The following is a 24,093-nucleotide window of genomic DNA, read 5'->3' on the forward strand; positions in this document are numbered from 1 at the left end:
CAGATCATTAATATTTTTCCTTAGCCATACTGCTCAAAATCATCATCTGTTGGAATTCTATTTCCCTTTTCCTCCTCGGTGACTTGGGAAATTAATGAATCTCTGATGTCTGCCATAGTTCAGAGTTCTATAGTAAAAAGTTGGGAAGGGACTATGGAACCTTTAATAATATATATTGCTACAGTCATATGCAGTGTGCAGCTGTACGCCTCTGGTGTGTGATCTCACCAGAACTCATCCACTGAACAAGGTTGGGCTGAGACATTGCTTGCATGGAAGATCTATAAGGAAAGCGCCATAAGAAGTGGTGGTATTGATTAAAGTAGGTGACACTCTTCCCTTGAAACAAAATACTTCAGACCCCACAACAAGACTTCTGTCCCATGAAACTCACCACAGGTTTCAGCCCATTTTGGTCTCAAAAGATTCTGGCCTCTACCTGTCCCCCTCCCATTTCCCAGCTTACCCGCCGCAGGGAGAGGCTTTGTAGCTCATCCAGCCTTCCTAGCCTCCCACCAAATCCAGTTTACCTCTCAGAATGGAAACCTTCCCTCATTCCTACTGACAGCTGCAGCCAGACTTCTTGCTCAAGCTCTGGCCTAATGAGTTGGGAGAATGTCGTGGGAACTTGCTCCTTTGCCTGCTCAAGAGCTGGGAATGCCAGCGTGGGACTCAACTGGCAGTGGCTGGTTTTCTTTCTCCTCCTGCAGCACTCAAGTAGAGGGGGAGAGCTACTCCGATGGCTGCTGCCCACTGCACCGATTGTGTCTTGAAAATGGTGGTGGTGGACACATAATTAAAATCTAAGAAAGTCTTGATTTAAGTAGTTTTAAAGAAATTCAGAACAGAAGTTTTACAAACCTCACTACTGAGCGAAGTATCAAGCAAACCCTAAATGTGGACACAGAACTGCTTTATAGGGACTTTCTATATAGAAAAAAGAAAACTTTTTGGGGGGGTGTTGAGATGTAACAACTTCTAACATTTGGCAAATCAAGTTTTCAGTAGTCATTTTCAAATGTTTAATGTGCTTTTTTAAATCTTACTTTACAAGGCAACTTATCTCACTGTCACCAATATATCAATACAAAAATCTTACAATGTTTTATTTGCTAAAAAACTACAACATTAAAATTGGGGTTAAGTAGCTCTTTCCTCTTGCCTGTTGTTTTACTACAAGGATGTCCATTAGTCCATTGCTAAGACTGCCGCATTTAAATCAAACAATAAGTTACACAATTCTGTACATAATTACAACAGAGTCAAATTAGAGTTCCAAGGTATGTATCTGTACAGTACACCACAGTCAAACACCATGAGGGAAAAGAGAACTACTGTATGTGACAGCCTTTTTTGAGAAGATGTTCTAGTTTGTTAACCAAGAAGAGTCATTTGGTGTCCTTGTTGGGGAACTGACATCCAGATTTCTTAGGCACTGATCCAGGCACCTTGCTTTGCAGAAAAACCTGTGTTTCACCAAACTCATGCATTATTTTAAAAAATCACATAGCCACATAGTCTTTATTAGCTATATAAAAATAATTATTTGCTAAAGTTGTGCCTCTCTTCAGACATTGGAAGCAGCTGAATGAGTTTACATTGGCTTTCAGAATTAGGTTCACTGTAATAGTAGATCTGGAGGAAATGTCAAGAGGTTAATTGATCAAGCTGGACTCAATCAACTGGATATTTTAGTTTGAACAAAAAAAGTTTGTCTACGCGCAACAAAAAGATGAAAATTTACACCCTGGCAGATCCAGCTCTCTAAGATCAGATGTGTTCCACAGTGAGAAATCATTATCTCAGAACTTTTAATCCACTTCAGTATTTTAATTCAGACACTTGGGGAATAATGTATTGGGAGATCATGCTGCAGGCATTTACACTAATGATTCTGATTCTTTTGGCTTTGGAATGAAAAGAATTGGTCAAAAGTTGGCATTATGCAGGGCAGTAATTAACACCTTAGCACTATGAAAACAAGCAAAATTACTGTTTAGCTAATATGAAATTATGAAAACAAGCAAGCCTCCTGTATATCAAGTAGTTTAAAACCAGATACTAATTTATCTTTCTACAATAGAGTTTATAATGCTACAGAATCCAGGATGGCACCATGAGTAACCTTGTTAAAGAAGCAGTATTCAGTTTTGCTTGGTACTAAAAGGCTGGACAATAGTATAGTTTTAAATGCAGAATCCAGGATTGAAGTGAATTGGTTTGTTCTGACTGTGTCAAGTCACTGATTAAAAATAAAAGATGGTTCTGCATTTTTAACCTCAGACATGTACAAAAACCATGCAATACAGTAGAGGACAAGCTGGAGATAAGAAAAATTGTGAAAGTTATGTGCCAATGTAGTTACCACACATCCAACCAGAATGGGGAAGAAAACCTGGAGGATGGCTAGCCACAACCTTCCTCACTGCTCCCAAGAGTTGTCTTCAGCTGGTGTTTTCTCCCCACCCCAGTTTTTATGTCCCATTATGCAGTGCATTAAGATACTCACATTCATAAGTATTGTTAAAAAAAAATTTTCCTTGACAATTTAACAAATTTCCTTCAAGAATTCCAGTAATTTCTCAGTCCAATGGAGGAGCTGTAATGGATTGATGAAAGCCAATGCTGTGAGAGAGAAGTTCCATGAAGACTGGCACCTCCTTTTTTCCTAAGGTCTTCAAAAGCTTAAAAAAACGGCAGCGAACTAATGTAGATCCCATTCAGAATGTCCTAGATTTTGGTGCTTCAGCATCAGCGTGGTTTTATATTTTCACATGTTGTAAGCGACATAAATAGGATCCAATTGGTCAGCTAAAAATCCATCTCTCAAGTGCATTCGCTGCTTCTCACCACGAGAATTGATGGGAATAACTCCTGGGTCCACAATGACAACAACACCAACTATGAGATAATGTTCCTCCAGAACCACATTCGTTACCAGGGCCACCAAGTCCAGTGCTTCCTGCTCGGAGCCTTCTAATTCCACAACCACCACCAGCAAGTTGGTCCATGTAAACACAGCGCTGTTGATATAAAACAAGCATTAATTGTGTGTGTGTGTGAAATTAACTAGTATGAATAGATACTGAAGAAAAAAGTTCTCAGAGATAGAGGCTAATGTGAAAAAAAAACCCAAACGCTGGGGAAATACATGAGAAACAATACAATAAATGTAAACAAACTCTGTTGATATAAAACTATATAAGAGACAAAAGTGGAAGTTATAGTTGAACAAAATCTAACTCCGCCACCTCCTGATTATGTTATTATTCTCCAAGTAACAACATATTAAATATCAAAGTGTATTTTTTTCTCCTATAAACATTCAAGTGTATCTAAGATAACATGTAACCATGAATTTAAAGACTGCACTGTAATGCAGAAATACATGGGGACAGAGTTAAGACTGAATGTTCAGCTTTAACTTCCTTGTTTTTTGATTTCAAAGTATTTACAGTCATTTATTTATTTTGCATTTAATGTATCCAGACTGTCCAAGGAACAAAAAGGAAACTCTTTTTTATAATGACTAAACAGGGTAACTGGCCCCTTAAATGAAACCAGGCCCAGCTCTCCTGTTGCAGCCCAGGTGTGTCCTCACATGGTGTAATCATAGAATATCAGGGTTGGAAGGGACCTCAGGAAGTCATCTTGTCCAACCCCCTGCTCAATGAGGAGGGTAGAGTTGTCCCTGCACAAGGGAAACGGCCCAGAGGCAAAGGGGGAGGTCAGAGTCCTGAGAGGGAGACTCCAGAATCAGAGAGAGAAGAGCTGAAGGTATCTAGAACAGAGAGCTCAGAGGCAGAGCATGGCCTGGCGGAGCTGTCACTGAGGGGAGCAGCGGTGAGAGTTCCCCAGTGAGCAGTGGAGCCAGAGCAGGCTGATGAAAGCTGAAGGCAGGGGATCACCTACAAACTTCCCCAGGCCAGAGAGCTGAAATCAGAGAGCCGCTGAAGGCTGGGGGTGATGGAGGGGTGAGCCCACTGATATCTCCAGGCAAGAGCTGGAGCCCTGCCTGGCACGGAAACAGGACAGAGAAGCACCCCAGCTGGAGGAACCGGGGCGTGGCGAGAGATGCAAGAGCAGTAACTGGGCACTGGGCATGGCGAGAAACATCAGAGCTGTACTTGGTGCTGGACTGTTATGGGACCCTGAAAGGTCATCAAGTCCAGCCCCCTGCCTTCACTAGCAGGACCAAGTACTGATTTTTGCCCCAGATCCCCAAGTGGCCCCCTCAAGGATTGAACTCATAATCCTGGGTTTAGCAGGCCAATCCTCAAAACACTGAGCTATCCCTGAATGTATTGTCTGGACTGTGCTGGAGGGATTCTGGTTTATGGTAGTGAGACTTTTGTAATAAATGAACCCCATGGAAGGTCAATGAATATACTCCAGAAGCTGTACTAAGTTTATCTGAGGAATCAAGAAGGAAAACAGAGACAAGGGACCACTTGCAGGGCTGCCCTGAGGCCACCAGGGGGTGCCTGGGAGACAGCCACCAATCCACAAACACCTTCAGTAAACTCCATGCTTTCAGACTGAAAGGGCTCTACTCAGCAAATGGCAAATACACCTGTTAGAACTGTACAATGTGAAATGCACAACACAAGAAATCTCTAAGGGATTCTATGTACCTCTAAATCCAGCCCTCCAGCTCCATATTTTCTTCCTTCAAACTGAGTTTTTCAGTATGTATTTTGTGGTATGTATCTAATGACTCATATTATTAAATAGCCTTACCGTGGTTTTAAGCCATGTCTACACTATGTGCTTGGGGTGTGATTCCCAACTTGTGTAGACAGACCCCCTGCACTCGCTCTCACTGAGCTACCAAGTTGAAAATAGTTGTGTAGCTGCAGTAACCTGAGCTAGCCACTCTGAGGTACCCAAGGGTTTGCATTGGGTGAGGGTAGCCTGTGCCAACCGACTGCTGCCTGTGCTACCCCACCGGCATTGCTAATTTTAGCAAGGTAGCTCAGCAACAGTTAGCATGAATGTGCGCTGAAAACCCCTAGCTCCAAGGGCAGACAGCCTAAGGGCCTAACGGGTGGTTTATGTTGCTTAAGGCTGGGTTTTTTAAAGGAGCAAAGCATGCAAATCTCACCAAATTCAATGGGCGTTGGGTGCCAAAGTTTCTTAGGTTCCTTTGAAAATCCCAGCCTTTAGCCTAAAGTTTTAAAACTGCCAAACATATTTCACACCAAGAAGAGAGCTGGTGGCTCCAGAGTTGGAACACACAGATCAAGAGGCTGTAGTTGGGCAAAGCCTGACTGCTTCCTTTTTAACCAGTTTTGAGAGGTGTTCACAGTCGAAGCTGGTGATCCATGCAGACCTCATCAATCTACGCATGCTCTTCAGATTTAACATGGGAAGTCTATTGCACAAGTTCACAATGTCAGCTACAAACGCCCTAGCTCACGCAACCGGTTCTTTTCAAATCATGACTCTCAATGATGACTTTGGCTTTGGTTTTCCAAGCTCCAGCCATTTTTGCTGGAGTCATGCTCTAGAAAGCAGCTAGAATATTTTAAGTGGCAGAACTGTTGTTCCCACCTTCACCTCCATTTTCCTGCAAATCAAATATCTGAAGGCATTTTCCTCAAACTTTCAATCACAAATATCACCTTTGACTAGATATCAAACATGGGAAATATCAGTTTCCAAAGACAATTATTTGGGAAAGCTAAGAGAATGGGGGGTTTTCATGATAGGGTTCTTGCAGCTAATTAGAGAGTTCCCCACCATCCTGACCTCTGTGACATGTGTCCTTTTATTTTATAGCACACTGTGGAGTAAAAGACCATTAAAACAGGTTGAATTAAAAAGAATGTATAAACACAAATAATTTTGCACGCTTACATATGTTGATAAAAATACAGAAGTATCTGATAAGACCACAAATTATACATCAAAACTAAAGGCTATGCAAATGTACTGATAATTTTCAAATCAAGCTAGGATACAATCAGTTCTCAAAGTTTCTGCTTGTATGCAACTCTGAAAAAAGTTCTTTTCTTAACTGACCATTTAAATAAGCAAATAAAATTTATGCTCTCATTATGCAGGAGGAGCAAAACATATGGCGTAGCGCAAAGATAAATGTAGCACAAAGTGCCTAGACTGCCTTTCAGTTAGCTACAATATATGTTAGTTATGGAGGACCAGCCCACAGAGGCGGCCAGTTAAAGTTTGCTATTCCACTAGCTAGGAAAAAAGGCGACATTAACAGAAGGTTGGATGTTGGGGCCATGGAGAATTACAAGAGGGTTACAGGAACAACAAGAGGGAAATCAGTGAGGGAACCTGCTCAACATTTTAGACGTTTATACACAAATGCAAAGAGAATGGAGAATAAATACGAAGAACTGGAAGTATTAGTACCTAAACTACATTATGACTTAACTGGTGTCTCAGACTTGGTGGGAGAAATCTCAAGATACAAAATATATTGGAAGTGCAGAATAGGTTATACTGGTGGGGGAGCGTCACTACATGTGAAAGAAAGCAGAGAGTAAAGTGAAGTAAAAATGTTAAATGAACCAAACTGTACCACAGAATCTCTCTGGATAGTAATTCCATGCTTGAATAATAAGAATATAGCAGCAGGGATATACTACCGACCACCTGACCATGATGGTGACAGTGACTGGGAAATGCTCAGGGAGATTAGAGAGGCTATAAAAATAAACTCAATAAAGGGGGTTTTCAACTATCCCCCTGCTGACTGGGTACATGTCATCTCAGGGTGGGTTGCAGAGATTAAGGTGTCAAAAAAATTTTAATGACTGCTTCTTGGAGCAGCTAGCCCTGGAACCCGCAAGAGGAGAGGCAATTCTTGATTTAGTCCGAAGTGGAGCACAAGATCTGATCCAAGAGGTGCATATAGCTGAACCGCTTGGTAACAGTGACCATAACATACAAATTTAACATCCCTGTGGTGGGGAACACACCAAAGCAGCCCAACACTGTAGCATTTAATTTCAGAACAGGGGACTACATAAAAATGAGGAAGTTAGTTATACAGAAATTAAAAGGTACAGTGCCAAAGCTGAAATCCCTGCAAGCTGTAGGGAAACTCTTAAAAGACAACAACAACAGAGGCTCAATTTAAATGTTCGCCCCAAATTAAAACATAGTAAGAGGACCAAAAAGGTGCCACAATGCTTAACAAAGTAAAAGAAGCAGTGAGAGGCAAAATGGCATCCTTTAAAAAGTGGAAGTTAAAATCTAGTGAGGAAACTTGAAAGGAGCATAAACTCTGGCAAATTAAGTGTAAAAATATAATTAGGAAGGCCAAAAAAGAATCTGAGGAACAGTTAGCCAAAGACTCAAAAAGTAATAGCAAAAAATTGTTTTTAAAGTCCATTAGAAGCAGGAAGCTGCTAAACAACCAGTGGGGCCACTGGACGATCGAGATGCTAAAGGAGCACTCAAGGACAATAAGGCCATTGCGGAGAAACTAAATGAATTCTTTGTATCAGTCTTCATGACTGAAGATGTGAGGGAGATTCCCAACCTGAGCCGTTCTTCTACGGTGACAAATCTGAGGAACTGCCCAGATTGAGGTGTCATTCAAAGAGGTTTTGGAATAAACTGATAAACTAAATAATAAGAAGTCACCAGGACCAGATGGTATTTACCCAAGAGTTCTGAAGGAACTCAAATGGGGAATTGCAGAACTACTAACCATGGTATGTAATCTACCATTTAAATCAGCTTCTGTACCAGATGGCTGGAGGATAGCTAATATGACACCAATTTTTTAAAAAAGACTCCAGAGGCGATGCCAGCAAATACAGGCCGGTAAGCCTAACTTCAGTATCAGACAAACTGATTGAAACTATAGTAAAGAACAGGATTATCAGACATGTAGATGAAAACGATTTGTTGGGGAACAGTCAACATGATTTCTGTAAAGGGAACTCGTGCCTCACCAATCTACTAGAATTCTTTGAGGGGGGTCAACAAGCATGTGGACAAGGGTGATCCAGTGGATATAGTGTCTCTCACCAAATGCTCTTAAGCAATCTCATGGAATAAGAGGGAAGGTTCTCCCTGCACCAGTAACTGGTTAAAAGATAAGAAAGAGAGGGTAGGAATAAATGGTCAGTTTTCTGAATGAAGAGATGTAAATAGTGGTGTCCCCCAGGGTCTGTATTAGGACATGGGCTGTTCAATGTATTCATAAATTATCTGGAAAAAGGGGTAAACAGGTGGCAAAATCTGCAGATGACAGAAAATTGCTCAAGATAGTTAAGTCCCAGGCAGACTGCGAAGAGCTACAAAGGGATCTCACAAAACTGTGTGACTGGGCAACAAAATGGCAGATGAAATTCAATGTTGATAAATGCAAAGTAATGCACGTTGGAAAACAATCCCAACTATACATATAAAATGATGGGGTCTAAATCAGCTGTTCCCACTCAACAAAGAGATTTTGGAGTCAGTGTGGATAGTTTTCTGAAAACAGCAACAGCAGTCAAAAAAGCTACCAATGCTGGGAATCATTAGGAAAGAGAGAGATAAGAAGAGAGGAGATATCATATTGCCTCTATATAAATCCATGGCAAACCCACATCTTGAATACTGCGTGCAGTTCTGGTCACCCCATCTCAAAAAGATATATTGGAGTTGGAAAAGGTATAGAAAAGAGCAACAAAAATGACTAGGGGTATGGAACGGCTTCAATATGAGAGTTCATGATCCTAAGGAAAGGAATGAGTGAGAGCAGCAGAATAAGGCAATGGGCTTGAAAAAAGCAGGCTTTAACAAACTCAAGAGAACTGGTAGGTCGCATGGGAAGAAAATCTAAGTTAGAAAAAAGGAATTCAGCTGAACTGGCCGTTTCTCTAAGAGACCATATTAAAAGCTACAACTGTAAACCAATGTGAAGGAAAAACAGGAGGAACAGTAACAGCTAATAGGGGTATGTCTACACAGCAATCTAGATTCCTGTAGCTGGCCCATGGCAGCCAACTTGGGCTTGTAGAGCTCGGGCTCTGGGGCTGTTTTGTTGCTGTGGAGACTTCTGGGCTCAGACTGGAGCCAGGGTCTAGGAAGGAGCCCAGAACTCGCGTCTCCAGCCCAGACTGGAAGTCTACACAACAATGAAACAGCCCTGCAACCAGAGTTGGCTGGCATGGGCCAGTCACAGATTTTTCCTTGCTGTGCAGACATATCCTGGCTCTACCAGGAGCTCTTTAGTGACCTGAAGATCAAAATGGAATTCTACAGAAAGTGGAAACTTGGACAAATTGCTCAAGATGAGTACAAGAGAACAGCATAAACACGTAGGGACAAAATCCAGAAGGGTAAGGCATGAAATGAGTTACACCTGGCAAGGGACATAAAAGGCAATAAGAAGTTGTTCTTTAAATACATTAGGAGCAAAAGAAAGATAAGGGAAAGTATAGATCCTCCACTTAGCAGGGAAGGAGAGCTAATAACTGATGACATGAAGAAAGCTGAGGTGTTTAATGCCTATTTTGCTTCAGTTTTCACTGAAAATGTTAATGATGACCAGATACTTAACACAATTAATATTAACAACAAGGGAAGAAACACGAGCCAACATAGGGAAAGAGCAGGTTAAAGAATATTAGGTAAGTGAGATGTATTCAAGGCTGAAGCAATCTCAGAACTGTTAATTATCTTTGAGAACTCCTGCAGCTCCCAGAACACTGGAGACGGGCTAACACAGCACTTATCTTTAAAAAGGAGGAACAGAGAGAACCCAAGGAATTACAGACCAGTCAGCCTAATTTCGAAACCTGGAAAGTTACTGGAACACATTATTAAGCAATCAATTCGTATGTCCTGGAGGATAATGGGATTATCAGGAATTGCCAGAATGGATTTGTCAAAAACAAATCATGTCAAACCAATCTAATTTCCTTGGATTATGGACCCAGTGGACAGGGGGAAGCAGTAGCTGTGATACATCTTGATTTTAGTGAGGCTTTTTGACACAATCCCACAAGACATTCTCACCAGCAAACTAGGGAAATGTGATGTAGATGAAATTACTATCAAGTGGATACACAACTGGTTGCAAGACTGCACTCAATGGGTAGTTATGAAGGGTTCGCTGTCAAACTGGGAGGGTGTATTTATTGGGGTCCCACAGGGATCAGTTCTGGGCCTGCTACTATTCAATATTTTCATTAATGACTTGGATAATGGGAGTGGCGTATATGCTTATAAAATCTGCAGCTTACACCAAGATGGGAGGCACTGCACGCACTTTTGGAGGACAGGACTAGAATTCTGAATGACTGTGACAAATTGGAGAATTGGCCTGAAATCAACAAAATGAAATTCAGTAAAAACTGGTGGAAAGCACTTCACTTAAGAAGGAAAAATCAAAGGCAAAACTACAAAATGGGAACTACCTGGCTAGGCAGTCGTCCTCCTGAAAAGGATCTGGTAGTTATAGTGGATCACAAATTGAATATGACTCAGTAATGTGATACAGATGAGAAAAAGGCTAATACAATTATGAGGAGTATTAACAGGAGTATCATATGTAAGACACAAGAGGTAATTGTGCTGTTCTACTCAGCAGTGGTGAGGCCTCAGGTGGAGTAGCGTCCCCAATTCTGGGTGCCACATTACGGAAAGATTTGGAAAAATAGAGGAGAGTCCAGAAGAGGGCAACAGAAATGATAAAAGGCTTGGAGGACACTTTAAAAAAGGCCTGGCTGGCCTTCAGAAAACATGAGGACAAGGATCAGTTGTTCCATCCGTGTTCACTGAAGGTAGTGCAAGAAATAATGGGCTTAAATCTGCAGCAAGGGAGATTTAGGTTAGATATTATGGAAAACTTTCTAACTATAAAGGTAATTAAAGCATTGGAGGGTCTTAAAAACAGGTTGGAGTAACACCCATCAGGGATGGTCGAGGTTTACTTGGCCCTGCCCCAGCACAGGGGGCGGGATTTGATGACTTCTCAAGGTCCCTTCCAGCCCTGCAGTTCTATGATTTTAATTGCTCTCTGGAGGCCTACATTTTTGTTTTCACTCCTAGCTAATTGATCTAACAAGCAATTTATTTTCTTTTTATTTCTGTCAGACAAAAGTATAAACCAATAAGGTGGGTGAGAGGGCTCCTGCCTATGGAGCATTCTCAGTTGCAAAATCTGGGCTTTGATGCTTTAAAAAAAGAGAAGGACACGAAGAAAAATGTCTTAATGGAAAATGTATATAGCTCTGAACCTCTTACCATTCGGCAATACTTTTGTGCGCTCTGATCACAGAGGTCTCAATATCAATGGGATGATACCTCATTCCTCTCAGCTCCAGTGTTTCATCCAAGGAGCCTACCACATACAGGGCATCATGCCTCTCTGGAAACCGTGAAGACATTCAGGTTATCAATAAATGTGAAAAACAGAACATCTCAAATTCACATGCACGTACATTAATCATCTGGCCTAACATTTTCATGGCCCATTTCCTAGGAGGAAAAGCGGCATGTAATAGATAGTTCTCCCAAATGGCAGAGCATCCTGTGTTTAGGAGCCAGCTCATTGCTCCTCTTAGTGATTCAAGATGAGATCTGCTGAACTGTATAGAGTTACCCATTGATAAAAGTGTGACCTGGCAGACCAGGTCGGATCAGGGCCGGCTGACCAGGTCAGGTCAGTGTATTAAGGTCACTTAACTTGTGTGTTAGTATAGACAAAGTGTTAAATGTATGTGTATCCAGATATTTAACCTTCATAAAAACCAGTGGAATGTTACTTGTATTGTTTTTACTTATCTGTTCCTGTCAGAATGTAATAGCAGACATTTACACGATAAATACCCTTGTAACTACAATTACCCATCAAAGAAATCCTGTGAAATGCTAATGAAGGACTTAAGGACTTTAACACAAAATGCTAATGTCAAAGCAAGTGGCCATCATGTATACAGTTGGAGGTAAAAAAGGACAGTTACCTGTTCCGTAACTGGCATTCTTTGAGATGTATTGCTCATGTGTATTCCACAGTAGGTTCCTCAGTGGGATCTAAACTTGGTGTTATCCTGTCTCACGGGGCCCCGGTACGAACCCCTGGCCACATGCCCATGGTCTTACCTTTCATGGAAGGTGGCCTTCCTTGTGGTCATCACGTCAGCTCAGTGGGTCTTGGAGCTCAGGGCCCTGACCTGCGACCCCCACACACGGTCTTTCACAAGGACAAGGTGCAGCTCCGCCCACATCCTGCATTCCTCCCCGAGGTGGTCTCCACCTTTCACATGGGCCAGGACATCTTCCTGCCTGTTCTCTGCCCCAAACCTCATGCTTCTAATGAGGAACGCCACCTCCAAATGCTCCATGTGCACAGGGCACTCGCTTTTTATCTGGATCGGACTAAGCCGTCCCGCAGGTCCTCACAACTCTATTGCTTCAGCCGAGCACATGAAGGGTCAACCGATCTCCACCCAGAAGCTTTCCCGGTGGATTACATTGTGCAGCCACACATGCTATGACCTAGCAGGGGTTCCCTTACCACCTATTGTGAGGGTGCACTTGACAAGGGCTCAGGCGTCGTCAGCAGCCTTTGTGGCCCATGTCCCTATCCAGGACATCTGTAGAGCTGCTACCTGGTCCTCAGTACACACGTTCACGTCGCACTATGCAATTGTCTCACACGCCAGGGATGACGCAGGTGGGTTTTGGTAGGGCTGTGCTTCAGCCAGGGAATCGGTGAACTTCTACCCACCTCCATCAGACATAGCTTGCCATCACCTACTGTGGAATACACATGAGCAAGCACTTGAAGAAGAAAAGACAGTTTTACCTGTTGCATAACTGGTGTTCTTGAAGATGTGTTGCTCATGACTATTCCACATCCTGCCCTCCTTCTCCTCTGTCAGAGTTGGTCCGGCAAGAAGGAACTGAGGGTGGGGGGAGCGCACAGCTCCCTTTATAGCGCACTATGGAGGCGCCACTCCAGGGGTTGCAGCGGGGCTCCCCCACTATGGGTACTGCTACGGGAAAAACTTCCAGCACTGGTGCATGTGGTGAGCGCACACACCTACTGTGGAATACACATGAGCAAGCACTCTAAGAAGTTTAAGTGCATTTCTCAGCCATCTTCAACAAAGGAAAAACCCACGTGGGTGGTGACACTGTCAGCTTGCTGACAAAGAAAGATCCTCAATTTCTGGACTATCTTGGACAGGGAAGTGCACCAGATGCAAAGTGAGTTATTTTGGGTACCCTGAAATAAGTTTTGGGAGAGCCTGGCAGTTTATGACATCTCTGCCACCATTTGGAGTTACAAACTGTGACTCACCTGTTAATATATTTTACCTGCTTTAATCTTTCAATAACTCTCATTTCCTTTTCCTAGCTAATAAACCTTCAGTCAGTTTACTATAGAATTGGCTGCAAGCGTTGTCTTTGGTGTAAGGTCTGGAATACCAATTGATCTGGGGTGAATGACTGGTCTCCTAGGACTGGGAGAAACCTGCTGAGGTGCAATTTTTGTCTGGGTGGCAAGATAGACTGGTGAGGCTAAGGGGATGGTCTGTGACTCCACAGCAAGACTGGTACAGTGATCCAGGAGTTCACATTTGTTATTGGCTTGGTGACATCTAATGATAGAACATACCGCCAGTTTAGGATGTCTGCCCTTGTTTACGGACAGTCTGCCCTGAGACAGCCCTCACGGTTGTGAGCCATTCCAGACAGCATGACAACAGGTACCAGATGTTGAAAGAGACTTATAAATTCACACGATTTTCTAAATTGGACCAGCTACAGTGGGGTTAGTGTAGCAGGCTTTCACCTCTGGAGAACAGGGAAAATGTTCCTACTTGTGCACACTCCAAAAGCATCAGGTAATTTGGTATAAGTAGAAATCTCAGGATGAGGACTGGAACGTGAGTTATCCATAGGTGAAGAATGCCGTGCCTGGCAGAGCTGACTGGAGTAGCATGTGATACCCATCGGATATGCCAGTGCTATTAGTCTCACAATTTCAATTCCAAAATAAGAAGGAAGACGGTCACATTGTTAAAATAGTACGTTGGGCAGAGGCATTACCTATTTTGCCTGATTATTCAGAATCATTACATTCAATGAACATGTGCACATCAAGGGAATTCCTCCCTGAATTCCTGGGAAACTGAGCATTTCTTATTTCTCACTAAAGTCAATCAGCATCTTGCAGGATAGGGGCCTTAATTTTCTACAATCTCTTGAAATTTCTCTGACTTTCTCTCTCCTGTGCTGACTAGCTGTTTGCTTCACTCTCCTCCTCCCTCTTCATCAGTCTCTCCACCTCGACTTCACTCCACATTTGCAGCTTCACTCCCATGGGTGGTGGGTGAACCATGGGCTTGGGAAGGCTAGTCCCCGCCACGGCCTGCCCCTTTTGCCTGAGGCCCCGCCCCTCCCGCGCTCCTTCCCCCGCCGAAGATCAGAGGGCCCTGGGCTGGCCAAGCACCTCCAGTCTCAGACAGCTTGCGACCACCCCAATTCTGGAGCACTGGGTGGTGCACAGAAACCCCTCCAGTGCCGGAGCGCCAGGCAGGCGGCCCCACCACCACAGTCCCCCCAGTGCTGGGCAGCCCCAGCCACCCCAAGTCCTGGCTGCAGGTCAGCCATCCTGGCTTCAGCAGGCTTCCCAGAAGAGAAGCAGCCTGCCTTGGCTGGAGCCAACTAGTGGCTTGCGAGCAGGAGGGGGGCCTTGGGGCAGAACATGGGTGGAGCCATGCAGGGCTGTGTGGGGAGGCAGAGCCTCCCCTGCCTATGCTACACGCGCCCATCTTCACTCCACATTTGCTCCTTCTCCCCTTTGCTGTCCCACTCATCCAGTCCCTTCCTTTTTCTTTCCACTCAGCTGATCCCCGCCTAAGTAAACCCACTGGGGGGATGGAACCCTGTAGAACTAACATGACCTTTGCTGCCATCACATTGTTCTCTCTTCTGGTGTGTTCTACCCCTTCCCTCACCCTATGTCTGTCCTGTCTAGTTAGCCAATCTTGTCTCATTATTTCCTTCCACTTGTCCATTGGTCTGTATCCATCTTACACTCCGATTGTAAGCTTCCCGGGGCAGGGGCTGTCTTCTAGCACTTACACAGCACCTAACATAACGGAGCCATGCTCCTAGGTGCTACCGTAATACAGATAAATAATACAGACTTGCTCTTTGCTTGCCCAGCTACATAAGGTGTTACCAACAAATGCCCCTGTATGTTAGATGACACTACCAAGACCTGTTTTCCTATCTCACCTCCACTGGCATCAGTAAGTTCTGTTCTGCGCAGGAAGCCCAGGTACCCAGTCCGTGCCCATACTGTCTGTGTGTCTCCAAAACTCAGCCGAGCGCTGAAGTGGTCAGCGTGCAGTGCCTCTTCTCCGTAGACTGTATAATAACCAGTAGCATTGTGTGGACTACTCACCCAAATCTAGGACATAAAATGTAACATGAGGGACCCATGGAATTATATACAGACACGGTTATTTTGCCATAATTAGACAGAAGAATTTCCTGATGCAATTAAAATCTGTCATACTGATAATCTTGGTGCCCAAGAACTGCCAAGAATGATCTTTAAAGAGAATAAACGTCCAGTGCACATAAAATTAAAAGTAGTAGAAATATAGCATCTTCAGTGCATGCAACTAAAAATACATTTCAGAGGCCTGCAGAGCTCACTTAACTGGATCTCTTTCACTTTGGGGCTTGGGAAAGAATGTCTTAACAGGCTTCTGCCATCGAAAAGGCCTGTCACTTTAAGTGAGCCCCACTGTACGTAATATCACACAAAGCTCTGTTTGTTTGTAAAATAGAGATTTGTATAAAATCAGGAAATACCTCCTCTATTAAACCAATCCTCTGCCCTGATGGGGCAGGCAATGCTAAAGAAATGGTGGGACATTTACAGTATTTTACCACCCCGGCTGCTAATTAGATACGGGTTAGTAAGCAAGGATTACCTCAGAGTTCAGAATGGAGGATGAGACAGGGCATGCGGAAATCAGCTTAGGCATGTCGATATTTTACTGGGTTGTGTTACAAAGTTTCAGCTATCCTGGTTTACTCATCTCTTTGGACTGACGAAGTGGTATTTCTATCCCACTATCAATCAGCCAGACATTTATTTTTAAAATAAATATAAAGTCATTACAAGTATAGTGACGACATGGGCATCAAACCTTTACCTCTCCCAAATGTGAATCTCCGAGAGGTCCCTTAGTTTCAGTGTGCGCTATAATAACCTTTACGCCAGGCAGAATCTGCAACAGGAAACAAATATTGCAACATTAAAGTCATGTGCATTTTTTAAACTCACCTCTCTCTGTGAACTCAATAGTTTGACTAGAGATTAATTCTAGGCTCTCTCACTCCCCTTGTTCTCTATAAAGTGTGACTGTAAGGGTGTGGGAGGTTTCTTTAACCCTAGATAAGTGGATGAGCGTCTGTGCTGTGCCTCTAACATTCTTGGGGCAGAGGCTAGGTGGCTGTAAGCCAGCACTCTAGTACTCTGATTCTGGGCTGCTCGAGGAGCCGATGCAGTCCTGGGCTGGGAGGCTAAGTAAAGGCAGGATCTCCAGAATGGTATTGAGGGTAAAGGGGCTGGGGTGAGAATCTCACATGGTGGCTTCAACTTAAAAATCCATTCACTGTATGATTCAATCCCCATCCCATGCTTTTAACTATAAAACCATGGAACTGATTTATTTAAACTTGGTTTGTTTCTTAGATCTCATGGAATGCACAAATCAAGCAAAGTTTGAACAAAAGCAATTCAGTGATTTGGACTGTTTGGTCATATTATTGATCAGGACATATGCAAACAACATTTCTAATGCGTAGTTAATCCATTACACTGAAAAGGACAACTGGGCAGATCATACCCACCCACATGGTCCAACTAACAGTCCTTTCCAGATTAGAGGATTTACTGCGGCGAGGAAACCAATTATTATTTTGCCACACGCAGAAAACAGATGAGCCGATTATACTTCAACTTCCAGAAAAATTACTACCTCAGGACTGAGATTAAGCACTGAATATTTTAGCCAAAAACCATGTTTGCTGGAACACGTAAGGGGGAAAAGAAAAGAGGAAGGGTTTACAATGGAAGTTGGCACATAAATGTAGCTATGCTGTGCCCAAGTTAAGCTCCTGAAGCCTGCCTTTTAACTTGGCTAAAACAACAATTTATTTTTATTTCCGGGGCCTCTATTTCTATGGCATAAAGTTCACCTCTCAACTTAGAAAAACATATGTAACTCCCCAGGCAGTTTTTGAGAAAGCTATATCCAAGCAAAGATGCTGAACACTCAGAAAAAAACAGTTCATGAGGCAGCTTTACAACAAAAGCCATCCACTTACCTTTCCAGACTCCATCAACGGCAAGCTGTGGGGAGAACCCCGCTCCACCAAACGTACCCTGGAAAGGTAAATGGAAAATGCTTTTGCTCAGTAAAGATTTATTTGTGGTCTCACAGCGACACTTTAAAAATGGGCAAATGAGTTTACATTTATTCCCTACTAATAATTTTGTTTTCCTTTTCTTGACCTACATTGTCTGCTGACGCCTATGCTCAGTTGCTGCCCATGACGGTGCTCACTGACTGGGAGCTGGCAGTTAGTGAACCCCAGCCATCTTTGGGAACTCAGGGGTGACCACAATACCTCTCTATTATCCTGGCCTTCTAGGAGTGCCCCAAAATACCAAAAACTCACTTCAAAAGCAATGCTAGAAATTTACAGCAATTGCATTCGCAACTGTTTCAGCTAGATTCCAAAGTGACAAGGGCACCAAATGCCAAACTACAAGGTCTCTCTTCCAGTCAGATCCCATTGACGTCATTTTGCTCAGATGAGGACACAGGAACCTACTGACTACAACCATTCCAGCCTCACCTCACTAAACAAAGAAGCAGCTCTCAGCTTCCTGTAGGGGTGGTGGGCTCCACAGATCTTGCCAGCTGAAAACTTTATCTACAGTTGAAACATCATCTTTGTTGAAACTCTCATGACCAAATTCAGGGATGATATAAATGATAGTGCAAATTAAATGTCAAGAAGAATTTAGCAAGCAAACTGGCAAACCAGGATGGATGTAAATGCCATTGCAGCATAACCTGCACTGACTCGGTCTTCAGTAAATGTGCATATATGTGCCAAGAGGCCAACAGCTGGGTGTAGCAGGAAAAACAACAGAAGGGCATAAAGAAAACAGCCCCTCGCCTGCTCCTCATATGCACTATTTTATACTGCACCATCCCCAACTCCAGGGGCCAAATTCAATCCTGAGGCAAACAGGCACCACTCCCATTGCCTGAAATAAGACTCCTCTCTTTATCCCAGGGGCTGAATTTAGTCTTAACAGACTGACAACTCTTTGCAAGTCTATATCTGGCTCTATGATAGTATGACAGTGTGTGCCCTAGAAATGAACTAGACAAGGGGAGATTAAGTGATTGCAATTTAAGTTGCTTCGCTCAAACGCTGAGCTGGCTGAAGTTAGCACTGCAAATACTGTTACATAATATTTTTGATTGATCTAAATCAAATAGTGTTTGATCTAAGATCTGTTTTAGTGCACAGAAATTAGAGCTGATGCAAGAGGGCAGAACAAGTGCTGGGAAAGGGAGGCTGGGACACTTCCAGGGTTGGAGGGGCTGCGGGTAGAGAGATCAGGAGCTGTAAGGATGAACAGACTTGTCTGCAGTGCTTCAGGGGTTAGTGCTGTGTATTATCACCTGTACCTGTCGTGTCGAAGCGCTCTCATGTCTACGTAGACTGTTGTTGGATCTGGTCCTGCAGTTCCCTAAGAACAAAAGGGGAGGGGGGAGATGACAATTTTAACATAAACCAAAAAATCTTGTTTCTGTTTTTCAAATCACTCCAAATATATTCCTCTATGTCTTCCACTGACACACAGTGTTGTCTCTGGTATACTCTGAACACAGTAAAGAGCTCTTCCAATGACCAATTCCCATCATGCAGCTTTGGTTTTTCATACAGTTGGCAAGTAAATAGAGAAGTAGCTCATATACGCATGGAAACTTTTGAAGGCACCAAATTTTATTTTGGTACTAATACGCGCTTCTAAAACAGCATCATGTGCTATGCTTCAAGTATATAAGATGACTCTGCGCAGGCATAACTCTGTTCCCTACACTCAATTTCTATAGCCAATGATATGATCCTAGAAAGAACAAAACTCTTTGGTAATCAATATGTACAATCAGTCAGGCTATAACATCTTTTCGTAGGTACTGAAAGTTTACAGCGTGCTCGGGGAGCGAGGTTATTCTTTGCTGCAGTTATGAAGTGTCACCTTGTGAGCAATTCTGATAAGTGGTTTCTAGACCTAGAAGCAAACCTGAGTCTCAGTGGATGAACCATCCAAGGCACCATTTAATTCCAATAGTGCTTAAACTTGGAGCAGTTCATAAGTTTATGCTCCAATAAACTGAAAATTAGACAACTCCTCAGCTGTTTCCTCCCCCTACATCCCACATAGGGCAACACACCACGGTGTTAGGGGTCTGTCTACACTTCAGCTGGGAGGTGAGATTCCCAGCCTGGGTAGACACACTCATGCTAGCTCTGCTGTGGACGTGGTAGCACAGCTGGAGGGCTTGGACTCAGGCAGCCAGCCCGAGCCACTGCCCATGTCACAATGTCCACACTGCTATTTTGGGCATGCTAGCTCAAGCACAGCTGGCATGAGTCTGTCTACCCGGGCTGGGAATCATACTCACCCTAGTATGGACCAAAATCCATAAGAAAGTACTAGTTTGTAATATGCTCAAGATTACAGGGCTGGAATGGTAACCAGCGGTTTCCTTAAAATAACATGCCTTAGTGCTTTGTAACAATGTTGATAAAAAAACGTGGGTGTTGTTTTCTGTAACAACAGTGCTGCTCTTTAGCTGGGTTAAGAATGTGAGCTCCAGCTCTGGGAATGAACCACTAAACCCTTCCTGTAAAAACCTGGGCTCAAAACAGTGACCTCTGCTTGCTTAACAACAGGAATTCTTCTACTTCAGCTAGAAGTGGCCTCTGCGAGCAAAATACGACTTCTTTCAAATGAAGAAGTCATTTGACTAGTTTCAAGTGAACTCCCTTAAGTGGGCACATTCACAGTGTATGCATGGAGAAAGGAGGACTTTAGCACGTTACAAGCACACACATGCATCACTATACCTGTTCAGCCAGCCTGCCCAGCCTGTTTGGCTGACAGAGGGACCACAAACAGAAGTGACAGAGGCCAGCAAAGTGTGAGAAACAGAGAAAAGAAAAATACAAACAAAGAGGCACAGGAGACATGAGATACACACAATAGAACGGGAACAAAAAATCATAGTATCTTAGAACAAAAAAAAACGGAATTTCCATTTCAGATTTTTTGAAAGGACTGACATGGATTTTCTTTAAACCATTAATTGGGAAACATGCACTGAACCTGCATGCTTACCGCTATACCCCCCTCCCCCATTTAAAAGTACTTATTTAATGTTATTTATGGCTTCAAAGGGGACTTTTAAACCAGTCTGTTAAGATAGGAAGGTGTTCTGTATTATTTCCATACTAAACCGCACCAATATAATTGCCTAGACAGCGCTGATATGCACTTACATAGAACATTGCAGAATGATAATGTTTTGGGTTGTGGGGTTTTCGGGGGGAGAGGAGAGGAACAACTTAAAAATCTTTTGAATAAAAGTGGACAGCGGTCAGCAGTCAGCAAGTGCATATTGGGTGAACTTTTCACTGTCCGTACTGCTCAATTCTTGACAGTTTTCTTAAAGTAGTTTAGATACAGGAATTGTTTACATTTGTGGAGTAGCACAGGAGCTTAGGGGTTAGTCCACTGCCATAAAATAGACACTTCTATTGAAAAAAACATGGACTCAGACACAATCTTTATTCTCCGTCTACTTGCGACTTCAGGAAGCAGAACTCTTCATAAAGGCTCTCTAAAGGATGGCTCTGTGAGGGCATGGATTTCCAGAGGTCCTTCTCTCCTTATTTTGCTTGCTAATATCTGATGTGCCTTTATTTTTAGCAGTAAGGGAAACTCGCAACGGGCCCAAATTAATCTTTCCCATTCTTACTTTGTCATTACAGTTGTTGCCCAAGACTTTCAAAAAAAAAGGTGCCTAAAGTTGGGCTCCTAAATCCTTATTTAGGCACTTAAAAAACCCTTCTACCCAATCACATTTCTATGCACTCCACTCTTGATTTCCTGTATATCTCAAGTCTTACTCTGGGATTTTCACAGACAGAACACACGTTTGCGTGTGTGGGTAGCTTATCTATTTACTCTCCGATGTAATGAGTTCATTAAATTACTTTATTTACACTATTTTACCTTTGTATTTAGGTCTTTTAATTAATCTTCCTTCATCTGTGCAAAAAAAAAAAAAAAGACTGTGTAGCTCTTTTAAAGTGCAGTTATACCTGGCACAGCATATTCAAAAGCAGCGGTTCTCAAATTTTTGTCCTGGTGACCCCTTTCACATAGGAAGCCTCTGAGTGCAAGCCCCGGTGTTTTAGACATTTAACACCTTTATCAATGCTGGAGGCAAAGCAGGGTTTGGGGTAGAGGCTGACAGCTTGTGACCCCCCATGTAACAACCTCGTGACCCCAAGGGGTCCCGACCCCCAGTCTGAGAACCTCTGTCGGAAAGGTGTGAAGTTCTCAGCCGCAGAGTAAGCGATATCATGCATGGCCCATTCTGAAGCTGAAGTCTGTTAAGAGGAAATAGTATCGGCACAACATACAAGATCTGGAGTCTTGTCAGTTATCTCTGAGGGGTTTAACACTCCAAGTTCACACACAGCATTACTACTAGGTGTTCTCCTTGTGTGGTATTGCTGCTACTATATTGAGAAAACATTTCTTCTGCGGCTTGTCATCTGTCTAGTGCCTGTCCGAGAAATGAATTAACACAGGATGCAAAGTGTGTAACCTGAACTTGCACTTCTAAGTTCATTAGGATTATAGCATCTGTTTGCAAGGAAGAATTACAAGAGACTCTGCACATAAGGTCAGAGATACAGCATGGAGAGAAGGAGAAAAGAGGAGTCTGAAAAGCTCTCAGCTACAAAAAGCACTAGACTACAGATGTGTGTCACAAACCATTTAAAAAACCCCTTTCACTTCTGAACGAGTTAAAGAGAGGTATTCTTTTAGGGTTAAGATTCATACAACTTTTGCTAAGGATTCTCTCTCTCCTTTCATGGGAGCATCTAGAGTGATAACATTCAAAGATGCTCCCAAGGGAAACAGGCCTTCTTTCCTCTAGTGGTAGCAGGCCCCAAAGGAATTAACACCCTGTAGCTGACATCTTAGGAAGGTGTAGTAAAAACCTGTACAGAACCTCAGTCTTTGACTATCTGACATCCAATGTACAGTCACTTTCTGACTGCAAAGAACTTACAGCTTAAGGCCCCAAACCTGTGAGCAGTTATATATGTGTTTAACATTATGCATGTGAGTAGCCCCACTGACTACATACGTGGGAATTCCCACTGAAAAGTTAAGCATGTGTGTATATCTTTGGAGGAAGGGGGCCTAACACCTGACAGATTCATTGAAGCTTGCCTTTATCAAAACAGAGTTAACGTACTCAGTCATTATATAGGGGTATCTACCACTTTACTAGCCTATAACCCCTCACAGCTACATGATGTTCTGCAATAACACGCACTACCCTTTTGGTAAGGGGGAGCTCCACATCTATGTGGTTGAACAGAACTAGATTTAAGTCTGGTTCAGTTAGCCAAAAAATGTAGCGGTGACTGAAGTACCAAATAACCAAAACAAGACACCACTCAACGCTATCCTCCCTACTCTCTGAATGCTGGGCTGTGCATTTTAAAAGCATAGCTGCTATGCCTCTGATTATACTTTTTACTCGAAAAAGTCAGTGTGGCACATTCAAAGACAACAAATACTTTGCCCAGAAAAACATACCATAAGCAAGATGGCATGCAAAGAAAATCGTAGAGCTTGTCAACATAACAGCTTCTTTAACATGGAATTTCTTATCTGAAGAACTCTCCAATTTGTTCCATATATACATAAGCCAGTATCAAAATGCAAAGTTTCAGTCATAACCCAACAGACCTATAATGATATTGCTTGGAATATTTATGCTGCACAGCCATAACAACTTACATATTTATCTCAGTACTGTTCATTCACAGCTGACAATGGCACAGTACACTTTTTTGCGTTGGTTAAAAGCTAACTCAGTTGGCCATCCACCACCACAGAAGGGCAAGATGTCATATACTCAAAGTCCCCCATTCCAGCCATGCAAAAAAAACTTCAAACAAAAAAACAACCTTCAAAATTTAGTAGTAGGAAGGCACACAGGGAGTGGAAGGCTTAAAACAAATCACTGATAAAATTCAATAGAAAAAATCTATTCAGGACACAGCTGTATGGGATTTTCTAATCAAGGTCTCTGACATGCATTAGCTGAAGGGAAGGATTATAATCCGATCTCACCTGCAAGCAAATAGCTACGTTGACCCTGCAGCCAAATGTGGTGCTCACTGAACGTGCAGAGAGGCCCAGGTCTTTGAATAATTTAGAGAAGGACTGTGTTAGTGCAATCCTTGGTCTCTCCTCTGCCACCACCATACATGTTCGTACACAGGACAGGTTAACTCCCTTCACCTGTTGGAGAGGGTGTTTGAAAAAAGACAGGGAGAAAACACAATACCTCATAACGCAGAAATTAGCAATTTCAGGAGACTCCTACTTTCGCAGTGAGATTAAGGGATAGACTGACTTTAGAAATGCCAGGAAAGATTGGATCTACTGCAGGAGGGAGCTAGGAAATGTAATACATACTACTAATATATACTTATGCTTCAAAATATAATATCTAATCAATAACCTCTCCCCTTGTTTTTAAAGGTATTACAATGAGACTACCTGGCAAAGGAAAGTCTATTACTGTCAGCCAGGTTAATGGTAATGATTTTTTGGCATAAGCAGCCAGAATGAACGAAGATAGCAACTACAATAGGTCTCCACTTTTGGGTCTTTGCTTCTGCAAGTTTCCAGCATAGGAAAAGTCCCAAACTACAATTCTGAGTAGTAAAATCACTGCT

At 42.8% G+C, this 24,093-nt stretch overlaps 1 protein-coding gene across 1 annotated transcript in view; it reads right to left on the reverse strand.

Annotated features, from left to right (window-relative positions):
• Positions 1-1,008: 1,008 nt before the first annotated feature.
• Positions 1,009-24,093, reverse strand: part of DIP2A (disco interacting protein 2 homolog A) — a 120,296-nt gene continuing 97,211 nt past the window's right edge. Inside the window, exons 30-36 of the mRNA XM_032787695.2 lie at positions 23,483-23,653; positions 18,720-18,781; positions 17,338-17,395; positions 16,161-16,235; positions 15,229-15,403; positions 11,221-11,344; positions 1,009-3,023 (exon numbers count right to left, since the gene is read on the reverse strand). Of these exons, the coding sequence (XP_032643586.1) occupies positions 2,771-3,023; positions 11,221-11,344; positions 15,229-15,403; positions 16,161-16,235; positions 17,338-17,395; positions 18,720-18,781; positions 23,483-23,653 (918 nt within the window). The 3' untranslated portion in view covers positions 1,009-2,770. The remainder of the gene's footprint in view (positions 3,024-11,220; positions 11,345-15,228; positions 15,404-16,160; positions 16,236-17,337; positions 17,396-18,719; positions 18,782-23,482; positions 23,654-24,093) is intronic.

Source organism: Chelonoidis abingdonii, chromosome 10 (assembly GCF_003597395.2).
Source record: "Chelonoidis abingdonii isolate Lonesome George chromosome 10, CheloAbing_2.0, whole genome shotgun sequence".
Taxonomy (NCBI): Eukaryota; Metazoa; Chordata; order Testudines; family Testudinidae; genus Chelonoidis; species Chelonoidis abingdonii.